This window comes from Gymnoscopelus braueri (assembly GCF_963280865.1).
Source record: "Gymnoscopelus braueri genome assembly, chromosome: 1".
NCBI lineage: Eukaryota > Metazoa > Chordata > Actinopteri > Myctophiformes > Myctophidae > Gymnoscopelus > Gymnoscopelus braueri.
Window position 1 is genome coordinate 8,304,035 of NC_137603.1, and position 12,789 is coordinate 8,316,823.

Genomic DNA, 12,789 nt, shown 5'->3' on the forward strand with positions numbered 1-12,789 from the left:
TGGAATCAGTGGTGGTGACTGAGAACTTCAATCCGTGTGCATGCTGTGTATTCTGATATATCTTTAGTTGCTGCTTTTCTAAGGCAGGGTTTCAACTAACGTTTTCAGCTCCAGAGCCAAAAGAGAAATCTGGTGTCTCCCTGCTGGGACCCAGACTTGAATACATTATGAATTAATCACTCATGCCCTATTTTAAAGATGGTGGAAAATAGCTGATCTAGGCCTATTGTACAAGCTAAAGTGACACATTTATTAAAGTTCTTGACATTTATAATGTTATTTCTGGAAATATTTTAGAATTTTCCTTTTGAGAGAAAACAATAGTCCCTTGTTATTTGTAGGAAATGTAAAAGAATAAACATAAAAACGGGTCTGTGGGCCTGGACCTCTACAGGCACCTAGACTCAATGTAGACTGACAGTGTGCGCGGGTTTGAGTCCCGATCCGGACGGCCTTTGCTGCATGTCACTCCCCTCAGTCTACTGTCCTGTCAAGTAAAGGCATAAAAGCTAAAAAAGAAATATATATAATAAAAAAAGAAACAGGATCCAAAATGGGAAGTGTTAATTAAGGGCCACCTCTTAAGCTGTGTGTCTGTCTGTCTGTCTGTCTCTCTCTCTCTCTCTCTCTCTCTCTCTCTCTCTCTCTCTCTCTCTCTCTCTCTCTCTCTCTCTCTCTCTCTCTCTCTCCTCTCTCTTAAGCTGTGTGTCTCGGCGTCTAGCTTCCATGATTATGAGCTCATATCCTGGCAGTGGAAACTGAAGTGAACTAAAGGCTTCTCATTGTAATCCTCTGCTGTGATGTGATGTGATTGAGTGAACTACCTAATTCCTTCTGCCAGATGATGGAATGCTCTTGGACTGTACCGTCGTCCCCTCTGTCTCTGTCCTGGAGCGCTCAGCCAGCGCTGGAAAGTAACTAGGGGCCATATTTTCACCGGTGCCTTACCCATCATCCCCCAAACTTCTTTGCCATATTTTACTATTTTTTAAAAACATTTACAAATAGTTCAACTAGCTGATCTATATCGACACGTTGTGAGCTTGTAGATTGGCTATTTGAACTGTTTGAAAATGTCTTTAAAAATAGTAAAAAATGGCAAAGAAGTTTAGGGATAATAGGTAAGAGGCACCGGCGAAAATATAGGGCCCGTATATTTACACAAGTAGGCATACACCTTTGAGGTACTTTACTTGAGTACTGTATGTCAATCTGTATAGATACATCATCCAATTAAGCCCTATTTTATACTTCAAAAGATATTGAAAGATTTTGAAACTTAAAATATGATTTAAAAGAATGTCGTGGTATTGTTAGAGTACTTTTCCCTCCACTGCTCTCTCAGCACTGAGATCAGTCAAACGCTGCCTCCTGCTGTGATAAAAAGGCATAGCAGACAGTCTGAGGTCAATGAATTATAGATCTAATTCGCATATATATCCCCATAGCCCATATACTGTACAGTACTGTATGGTTAATAATAGAGGGCAGGTTCAACACTAGAGCAGCAGTAGGCTATAGAGAAGACAGCTTTGATTCAATCGTCAGGAAGAAAAAAAAATCTGGCTGCTTGGAATCCGTGGAAAACGTCATAAATTATGCCTTTTCTTTTTCTTCCCATTTAACATTTACAGAGTCACTCTGGGGGCTTTAACTCTGCTTAAAATGAGAGTGGTGGAAAACTGAGAGCCTGAAGATTTACTAGAGAGGCGGTTGGAGTTATGAAGCACTGGCTTTGGCCTGGATGAACACAAAGTGAAAGACACTTAGGTAGATCAGTGGTGTAAAGTAACTAAGTACATTTACTCAAGTACTGTACTTTGAGGTATTTTGACTTAACTGGAGTATTTCCAGTTTTCAGTACTTTCACTTCTACTCCACTACATCTCAGAGGCAAATATTGTACTTTTACCCCACTACAATTATTTGAACACTTTAGTTACTAGTTACTTTGTAGATTTTGATTATTATTACAAAACATACATTAACCACTTCAGCCCTATATACATTTCGACCACTTGAAAATAGCTGATCTACAAGCTCACAATGCGTCGCGATGCGACGCATTGTGAGCTTGTAGATCTGCTATTTTCAAAAGATTTGTATACAATTTACACATTTGAAAACTTGTGAAATGGGACATTCTGCATAATGAGTACTTTCTACTTTAAGTATATTTTGATACTAATACTTTTGTACTTTAACTCAAGTAAATTTTTAATTCCAGACTTCTTCTTCTACATTGCAGTATTGATACTTTTACTTAAGTAAAACATTTTAGTGCTTTTCCCACCACTGCAGGTGATACATGGGGTAAAGCACCGTGTCCACCATGCAGAGTCTATAGGGGTTTGAATCCACTGCAGTGCATCTGGCTTTACTGAGTATATACCACACACAACCGGGCATGTTTGAGGGAGGGAAGCCAGGGTCCAGAGTTATGGGGGTCCTTGAAATGAAAAGGTTTTGAGAGCCACTGCAGTAGGGTACAACAGTGGGAGGAATTACCAAGCAGTGGGAGGAATTGATAGAGTATGCACATGCAGCACTTTTCCACCGGGACACGCACCCCTCATCTATGAGTGGCAAAACATTGAGGCAGCATGGAGCGCTGGAGTTTGGAAGCGCTCGTTGGAAATCACTCAACGGTCCTGCGTACCACCTGTTTCTAAATGTCACATGATGCAGGAGGCAGCAGGACGTTGCGTTATTGAAAACGAGCGCTTCCAAACTCTGACACTTAGAAAAATAATCACCTGCACGGAATTTCGTAGTAGCTCATAACATGTGGATTTTTATTAAACACAAATTAAACTTTGCAGATAGAAAGAGGATCATTCATCAAGCTTTCTGTACAGTTGCCATGTTGGTGAGTTTAACGTTATTTAATACAATCAGATAAGACTTTTCTGTTTGGATGTATGGGCCAGAAAATAGTTTTTGCCACTCAGTAGGCGTTCCCTCATAACTTCCGGGTACAATGATGTCACGTGCAAAGCCTCTATTGGCATAATGATTACATTGGGGGGAAAATGTGTCTAATTGACTTGTAACAGAGCATTTCTACATTGCAGTATTGATAATTTTACTTAACCCATTAAGACCGGGAACGCAGCTGTGTGTCATTTTTAAGATTTCTTTGGGCTATTCAAAAATAGCAGATCTACAAGCTCATAGTGCGGCACCGAGTGCCGCACTATGCTATTTTTATTTTATTTTTATCTGCTATTTTTGAAAAATCAGGAAAATTTGTGCAAATCTTTGAATACATACATATTTTTAAAGCGAACGTTTGTAACTCAAATCTTTGCTTCTGGGGATCTCTTGAACAACATATTTTGAGATATTTTTGTTTTTTAAATATTTAATATTTTTAATATTTTTAATATCTTTAATATTCTTTATATTTTTTATATTTTTTATATTTTTTTATGTAAAAAAAAAAAGGATTTAGAAAACATTTTTAGAACCGGCCTCAGGTCTTAATGGGTTAAGTAAAAAAAAAAATAGTACTTTTTACACCACTGTCAGTAGGATACAACAGCAGTGACAACAACACAGGAGGGGTAAAAAAAAAGGCTATTGCCATGCTGTCTGTCTCACCCGTAGAAGGTCAGCCTCAGATAGCCGATCCTCTCGCTCAGCCTGGCCACCTGGCCCTGGTCCAGAGGGGCTCCTCTGAGGTGGACGATCCCCACCCTCCGCAGGGCCACCAGCCAGGCCAGAGCGGCCTGGTCGTCATGCAGGACCTCCTGGAAGTCAGCCGTGGGCATGCACAGCTCTGAGTCCCAGTACACACGCCCTGCATGGGGAAGCAACAAGAAGAAGAAGAAGAAGAGGAGGTCAGGCAGTGGTGGAAAAAAGTACTCACATTTGTTACTTAAGTAAAAGTATCAATACTGCAATGTAGAAATACTCTGTTGCAAGTAAAAGTCCAGAATTGAAAATTGACTTGAGTAAAAGTACAAACTTATTGGTTTCAAAATGTACTTAAAGTACCAAAAGTAGAAAGTACTCGTTATGCAGAATGAGTCCCATTTCACAAGTTTTCAAATGTATAAAAGGTAGACAAATCTTTTGAAAATAGCAGATCTACAAGCTCAAAATGTGTCGAAACGTGACGCATTGTGAGCTTGTAGATACATATAGGGCTGAAGTGGTTAACATATGTTTTGCAATAATAATCAAAATCCACGAAGTAACTAGTAAGTAAGGTTTTTGCGTAGTAGTGGAGTAAAAGTACCATATTTGCCTCTGAGATGTAGTGGAATAGAAGAAAAAGTACTGACATTTTGAAATACTCCAGTAAAGTAAAAAATACCAAAAAATTGTACTTAAGTACAGTACTTGAGTAAACGTACTTAGTTACTTTACACCACTGAGGTCACGTTTATGCAAATGATAGGAAAACAGGCTCTTTATCCAAAATGCATTCATGAAATCCTCCCCAATCTTCAGAACAATCAACACATACCTGGCAGGTGGTTTGCATACCAAAGTATATGTTTGTACAAGTTCTTATCGCTTAAACTACAGCATTATGTGAATGCTATATAGCTTTGTTTGTTTTACCTAAACATAATATTAGGTCTGCTTCTTTACCTGTTCAAAACATTGAGCTATAATGCATAATTAATATTCTCACAATGCGTCTCTCTCTCTCTCTCTCTCTTCTCTCTCTCTCTCTCTCTCTCTCTCTCTCTCTCTCTCTCTCTCTCTCTCTCTCTCTCTCTCTCCCTCTCTCTATACTGTACGTATAGCATGTATTATGTAAGATAATCTTGCAAGCACAGAGAGCACTTTTACAGGCCAAAGGAGGGTCCTTATGGTGGAATAAGTGTAGTTCATGCATTTTATAGTACTGTATAGGCCCAAAATACTTTCCCCACAAAACCCACCCTGTTAGGAGGAGAACATGTCCACATTATGGCAGACATAGATGAATACAATATGAACGTGTATATTGAGCCAAACTAAACATGCCTATTCCATTTACTTTTCCTAATTTAATGCTGTCCATCTCAATTTGTTTAATAACATTTCAAACGCAACAATTTCAAGCCATTTAGAGTGCACGAAACAGGAAAAAAAAACATATTTATAGGTAGAATTAGGCTTGGCTTGCCAAAACCTCAGAAAAGAAAGACCAGTACGTGCTTGCATGAGTACACCAAGAAACCATGAGAGTTCATGTAACTCTGAGGGGGTAGGCCTATACAATGGACCCAGGATTTTAGAGTGGATAAGGTTGCTGAGACCAGTGGTGGAAAAAGTACTCACATTTTTTACTTAAGTAAAAGTATCAAGACTGCAATGTAGAAATACTCTGTCACAAATAAAAGTCCGGTATTCAAAATGTACTTGAGTAATAGTACAAAAGTATACGCATTCAAATATACTTGAGTACTGAAAGTAAAAGTACTCATTTTTGCAGAATGTCCCATTTCCCAAGTTTCCAAATGTAGCCTATATAATTTTTTTGAAAATAACAGATCTACAAGCTCACAACGCGTCGCAAAGCGACACGTTGTGAGCTTGTAGATCTGCTATTTTCAAATAGCCTAAGCATGCATACGGCTGTAGTGGTTAATGTATGTTTTGTAATAGAAATCAAAATCTACAAAACTAAAGTTTTCAAATAATTGTAGGGGAGTCAAAAGTACAATATTTGCCTCTGAGATGTAATGGAGTAGAAGTAAAAGTATTGAATATTGGAAGTAAAAAGTAAAAAATACTCAAGTGTACTAAGTACAGTACTTAATGAGTAAATGTACTTAGTTACTTTACACCACTGGCTGAGACGCATCACTGCCTCAGACAGACAGACAGACAGACAGACAGACAGACAGACAGACTTCGGTGGAAAAATCCTCCCCCAGCTGTGATGCCAGCTGGCTCCAGTGTTTTTTTCCATGAAGTCTCTCTCTCTCTCTCTCTCTCTCTCTCTCTCTCTCTCTCTCTCTCTCTCTCTCTCTCTCTCTCTCTCTCTCTCTCTCTCTCTCTCTCTCTCGCTCGTCCGGTGTGTCCCACAGAAGCAGCTGCTGAGCTCATTTGAGGGAGGGGCCTCAGGAGAGAAGCAGTGTGGAGGTTGTAAACGACCTGCTGTGTGATGTTTGTCTCTCTTTCCTTCTACACTTATTACTCATTTGAACAGCCAACAGTGTGTTTGTGTTTCAACAGGTTGGTTAACAGAGGAGCACTTGATTACAAGGCTGAAGGCTGCAGGGAGAAGGAGAGACGGACGAACGGACAGACAGCAGTGGTGGAAAAAGTACTCAAATTTACTTAAGTAAAAGTAATGTATCAATACTGCAATGTAGAAATACTCCGTTACAAGTAAAGGTCCAGAATTCAAAATTGACTTGAGTCAGAATGTACTTAAAGTACAACAAATTAAAATACTCATTATACAGAATGTCCCATTACCAAGTTTTCAATTGTATAAAAATCTTTTGAAAATAGCAGATCTACAAGCTCACAATCGCTCCTCCTGGCTGGTCTGAACCTTCGCCAAAGAGATTTGTTGTAGCGGGAAAAAGGGTGGGGACCAAGTATGGACCCCTGGGGTATCCCGGTCAATGTTGTATATATAGGGTTTAAGTGTCTAAAGCTGCACTCCATATGCTTTATGTCCTACGTCCGGGATTTGAACACGAGCCTCCTGCGCGGGAGACAGAAAATCTACCGCTCAGTCAAGAAAGCTTGAAAATGCGACCACGTATGGTAGATTATGCAATAGCGTCTATAATTAATTTGACTCTAAGTCATTAAGACCGGGAAAGCATCTGTGTCACTTTAGATTTTAGGCATATTTTATACTTCGGCTATTCAAAAATAGTAGATATACAAGCTCATAGCACGGCACCGAGTGCCGCGCTATGAGCTTGTAGATCTGCAATTTTTTGAAAAATCGTGAAAATGTGTGAACATTATATGTATTTTTAAAGAAAACATTTTGAACTCAAATCTTTGCTTCTGGGGGTCAATATTTTGAGATGGGGGTCTGTGGCCAAATACATATCATTTTGGGGGACCTTCACATGAAAGAGTTTGAGCACCACTGATATAGAAACATATGTTTTTCAGAAAACTGTTAGGATTTAGTTAAGACAGAATCGAATTTTGTAGAATCGGAACCTCAATCCTTAATGGGTTAAAACATTAGTCCGAAACACACTGATACTCGTGTCTCGACCTCTTGATCCCTAGCGTGCTTATTCTGGGGACGAACATTCTGCAAAAAGTAGCCGCTCAACAAGCTCACAATGCGTTGATATTTGGTGTTGAGTGAAATACTAGAGGATCTAGTAGAGAGCCCTGTGGGATCAACTTAAGCATTATAGGTTCTTAAAAGTGTTTTGAGAATCCTTCCAGCGGCCCCTCCCACACCAACAACAAGTACTCTGCCGGGACAGATCATAGGTCAAAGGGTCAAGCACCGCCCTCCTTGTTCCAACTTGTCGGGAGGATGGGGAGAACATTTAGGAGGCAGTAAAACATGCTCCTCCTTGTGAGGTGACAAAGCAAACAACTGCTAAAAGGATGAGGCAGCGGGTCGAAGGGCAAACCTTTTAAACGCTGCAACATGAAACTGGAGCTGTAAGTTTCAGCTCCAGGCTTCAGGGTGTCTTCCTCTGGCAGAGAGACACCTATATATCTATCTCTCTATCTGTATATCAGTTATATAGTCCTTAGGATGTACTGCTCTGGCAGAGAGACACCCATCCCATCCATCTATCAGTTATATTATAGTCCTGCACAGGAGGTTGGCCTCTTTTATGGAAATTGAAACACTACCAGTGGTGGAAAAAGTACTCGCATTTTTTACTTGAGCAAAATACTCTGTTAGGGCGCGCTCCCACCAAAACATGGTCGGCTGCTGTTAAACGCAGGTTGTGCGCGGCCACAGTTTTTTGCAGCCAGCGGATTCAAAAAAACGGGAGTGACGCACCTGTCACTCACTTTCAAGACCGTCCCCGTAGCCCACACCGCCTTCTGCCTTGAGCACCATGGTGCTTCCTGAGTCTTGGGACGGTCCGCCTTCGACTCAGCCGATTGGACAGAAGGGGAAATTCAGCTCCTGCCTCCAGCAGAAATGGACAAGTCGTGTAGAGCGGATAAACGCAAGGTCTGCGCGACATGCGGAAAGATCCGCTCTTGCGTGAATCCAAGCATTTACATTGACAAAGCATTGGCAGATTCCGCCCCAGAGGTAAAATAAAAGTGCGGTGGGAGCGCGCCCTGACAAAAGTCCTTAAGTATTGGTATCAAAATATACTTAAAGTACCAAAAGTAAAAGCTCACAACGCGTCGCGTTGTGAGCTTGTAGATCGGCTATTTTCAAATTGCCAAAGTATATAAAGAGCTGAAGTGGTTTTCTATTAATAATCAAAATCTACAAAGTAACTAGCAACTAAAGTTTTCAAATAATTATAGTGGAGTAAAAGTACAATATTTGCCTTTGAGATGTAGTGGAGTAGAAGAAAAAGTACAGAAAATTGGAAATACTCTAGTAAAGTAAAAATACCTCAAAATTGTACTTAAGTACAGTACTTCAGTAAATGTACTTAGTTACACCACTGCATCCATCTATCAGTTATATTATAGTCCATTACAGGAGGTTCTGGCTGCTTTTATGGAAATTGAAACACTACCATATACTCCCCATTTTGTTATAACCACTTTCAACCTGGTCCCTGTTCTGCCTATGTCATAACTTTCAAAGAAAGATGTCACACATTTTCATTATTGGGGGGGAAAAGTTTCAAAATTTGGGGGGAAACTGCCGTAAAATGTAAAAAGTTTCCTAACGTTGCAAAATAGAGAAATTTCCACTATTCATCGTACTTGACTTAAACCCTTTTGCTCTTGGGGGAGCATAGGTCATTGATGAATTTCCTCCAGCTGATTCGGTTCATCGTACAGCAAAGTATATTGTTGCTGTCTGGCAGAAACCTCTTATCTCTATACCCTTAAGTATTTGTGTTTTTTCATGAATTAACGCCCTTACTTGATCATATTACAGTGTGTCACACAAAAGCATCAAAAGCAGCAGATCTACAAGCTCGAAAGTTTCGAGCTTGTAGATCTACTGCTTTTGCTGTTTTGGAATTTGAATCCTGAAAAGTAACAGTTTTGGACATATGAGGTTTCCACCCGACCCGACAGAGACAATATACAGTTAGGGCTAAGTTGTTATATGGTGTCATATTTCCACAAACGTAAAAATAATGCTTTCACGTTGCTCTGCAGGTCCGGGTAATGTAAAAGGAACCTGGGCATTGATGACCATCTCAACCTCATCATGTACTTCAACACATTCAACCATCCAATTGTATTTGTTAAAGCCTGTATAAAGTGGCGTTGATCACAGAGGGTTGAATGAAAACTAGTTTTCCATGTAATTGCTCCTTTCACGCTGTGTCCCATCCAGGTCAATCATGATTCTGTTGTATTCTATCCAGTCTTAACTGCTCTTGAGACCGAGCAAAAAAAAACTCCAATCCAATTTCCGACAAGCTGATTGCGAAGCAGCAGGCGAGACATGGAGGCCAGGCATGGACTATAATCACGGAATGAAAAAGCCTTGATTGTTGATTATTGTCTTAACCACATGTAGCCTATAGTCTCGTCTAGCCAGACCATCAGAGCTCTCCGCCTACTGCAGAGGCGATTCTTTTTTTTACTTTATTTTATTTTATTCTTTTGCCAATATATGGCAAGTATATGCAGAAAATATGCTGCAGATATGCCATATTCTGGTTCATATATGTGCATATATGTGGATATATAGGAAATATGTCTCATATATATATAGCTTATGTGCCCATATATATGCCACATATATTATATTTACATATATGTAGAGATATATATGCAGGCGGCCAATTTTGAATATGTCACATATATGATTAACATATATGTTGCATATAAAAAAACATATATGTTCATATATTTCCTTTGCCCCCCCTGCTGAGCAGAGGCAACAATCACCTATGGCCTACTGAAAGGTCTAAATTTAAGGAATGGGCAAAAACTGCATAGTAAAAATGTGGTCCCCTCTCCTTTCATTTACCCATCCTAATTATTTGGAGCAGTGGGTGCTAATTAATACAGCAGTTGGGGAGCAGTTAGGGGTTCAGTGTCTTGCTCAGGGACACTTTGACACAGACTGGGGCTGAGCCAAGGCACGAACCGGGGACCGTCTGTTACGCGCTGTGTTGCGACCGCATTGTGACCGCATTGAGCTTGTAGATCGCCTATTTTTAGGAACAGACTTAGTATAGAGGCCAGCTTAGTGGCCTTGCGGTTAGAGGGTCCGCCCTGAGATTGGGAGGTCGGGGTTCGATCCCCGGCTGAGTCATACCAAAGACTCTAAAATTGGACCCAATGCCTCCCTGCTTGGCACTCAGCAGCAAGGGTTGGATTGGGGGTTGAGTCCCTGTGACATACTAGCATCATCATGTCCAGGGGAAAGTGCCTCACGGGATGATACAGGAACAGGAGAGTTTCTGCCCTATGGGCTTCATGTCTCTCAGCAATGCTTAGGGACCCTGGGGGACCCCGTGTCAACTAAGTACAGTACATGGGGTCAGTGGTGGAAAGTAACTAAGTACATTTACTTAAGTACTGTACTTAAGTAAAATGTTGAGGTATTTGTACTTTACTTGAATATTTCCAATTTCCAGTACTTTTACTTTTACTCCACTACATCTCAGAGGCAAAGATTGTACTTTTACTCCACTACAATTATTTGAAAACTTTAAGTTACTAGTTACTTTTCAGATATACATTAGGATATTATGAAACATACCTTAAACACTTTAGCCCTATTTTATACATTTATCTACAAGCTCACAACGCGACGCGTTGTGAGCTTGTAGATCTGCTATTTTCAAACATTTTTGTACTTTTACTTTTGGTACTTTGAGTACATTTTGATACCAATACTTTTGTACTTTTACTCAAGTAAATTTTGAATACCGGACTTTTACTTGTAACAGAGTACTTCTACATTGCAGTATTGATACTTTTACTTAAGTAAAACATTTCAGTACTTTTTTCACCACTGCATGGGGTTTAGTGCTCTTTGTTAGCAGCATTATAAGAGAATAACTTTCAAGCAAGAACAAAATGTCAGATGACGGGGTCTGGAAGCAGACAAGCTCTTCAGTAGCTTGATGGGTGACTGAGAGGAAGCGGGCAGAGAGCTGGGTGGTAGAGAACAAAATGGAACGCCGCCCAGAATGTTCTGGTGGTATTGGCATGTAAATGTTAACACTCATCTCTCTCTCTCTGTCTCTCTGTGTCTCTCTCTCTCTCTCTCTCTCTCTCTCTCTCTCTCTCAACCAAATGCAAACTCATATAATTTCCTGGAAAGGCTTGCGCCTTGCAGAGCCAGCCAATCAGAGATTAGTCTGTCCGTCTGTCTTTCAGTGGTGGAAAAAGTACTCACATTTTTTACTTATGTAAAAGTATCAATACTGCAGAAATGCAGAAATACTCTGTTACAAGTAAAAGTCCAGAATTAAAAATGTACTAAGTAAATGAACAAAAGTATAGGTATCAAAATGCACTAGTACCAAAAGTAGAAAGTACTCATTATGCAGAATGGCCCAGTTCATAAGTTACATAAGTCAAATGTATAAAATGTATTCTAATCTTTTGAAAATAGCAGATCTACAAGCTCACAATGTGTCGCAACGCGACACATTGTGAGCTTGCAACGCTTGCAACGCGAGCTTGTAGATCGGCTATTTTCAAATGGCCGATTGGCCGTAGTGTATATAGGGGTGAAGTAGCCTCGGAAACCCAGGCTTTTTTTTTTGTTACAAAAGAAAAAAAGCCTGGGGGAGCGATGCAGGAACGATGGTCTTGGACCTTGTTATCTCCTAACCAATCAGAGTGCAGAGGGGCGTCGCTCTAAATTTGGTGACGTCAGCGTGCTCCGTGCACAGGCCGAGGGGGGGAGGGGAGGGGAGGCGGGGACATAGATTGGTGAAGCAATAGGAAGCCACGCACAAATCCAGGCGGCTGTGTTTGGGTCCGCCCTTCAAGACCATGGATTGAGCTCGTAGCCTCAGGCTAGGGGTGAAGTGGTTAACGTATGTTTTGTAATAACAAGTAACTAGTAACTAAAGTTTTAAAATAATTGTAGTGGTGTAAAAGTGCAATATTTGCCTCTGACAACTGGAAAAAAAAGACCTCAAAATTGTACTAAAGTAGCTACAGTACTTGAGTAAATGTACTTTACACCGCCGTCTGTCTGTCTTGCACAGTTTCCAGCTGTGGTCGAACGACCCCCAGATACAATGACGCTCACTGTGTGTTCGCTTAGTGCAACATGTGTTCACGTACTGTATAGTGAGGGAGGTCCCAAAGAGACTGTCAAGAGAGCTTATGCTCTCTTCGTTATACGTAACAATACTGTAGGGGTTTTTCCAAGGGAAAGACACTAGCCGGCATGTGCTTGTAATGTAGAGACATCTTTAACCCATTAAGACCGGGAACGCATCGGTGTGTCATCTTTTGATTTCTTTGGCTATTCAAAGGTAGCAGATATACAAGCTTGTAGATCTGCTATTTTTTTTAAATCTTCACAATTTGTCCAAATCTTTTAATATTTTTCTAGAGCAAACATTTGTATCTCATATCTTTGCTTCTGGGGGATTCTACAAATGTCTTCTGAATACAGTTAAAACAGTTAAAAAAAAACTCCCCAAAAAAGACCCCCAAAATTATATGTATTTGGCCGCGGACCCCCATCTCAAAATCCTTTGTTCCAGGGAC

General features: G+C 40.3%; 1 protein-coding gene across 1 annotated transcript in view; it reads right to left on the reverse strand.

The window, feature by feature from the left end:
* bbox1 (butyrobetaine (gamma), 2-oxoglutarate dioxygenase (gamma-butyrobetaine hydroxylase) 1) overlaps nucleotides 1–12,789 on the reverse strand; it is a 50,984-nt gene that overhangs the window by 8,813 nt on the left and 29,382 nt on the right. Inside the window, exon 5 of the mRNA XM_080425711.1 lies at nucleotides 3,604–3,802. Within this exon, the coding sequence (XP_080281837.1) occupies nucleotides 3,604–3,802 (199 nt within the window). The remainder of the gene's footprint in view (nucleotides 1–3,603; nucleotides 3,803–12,789) is intronic.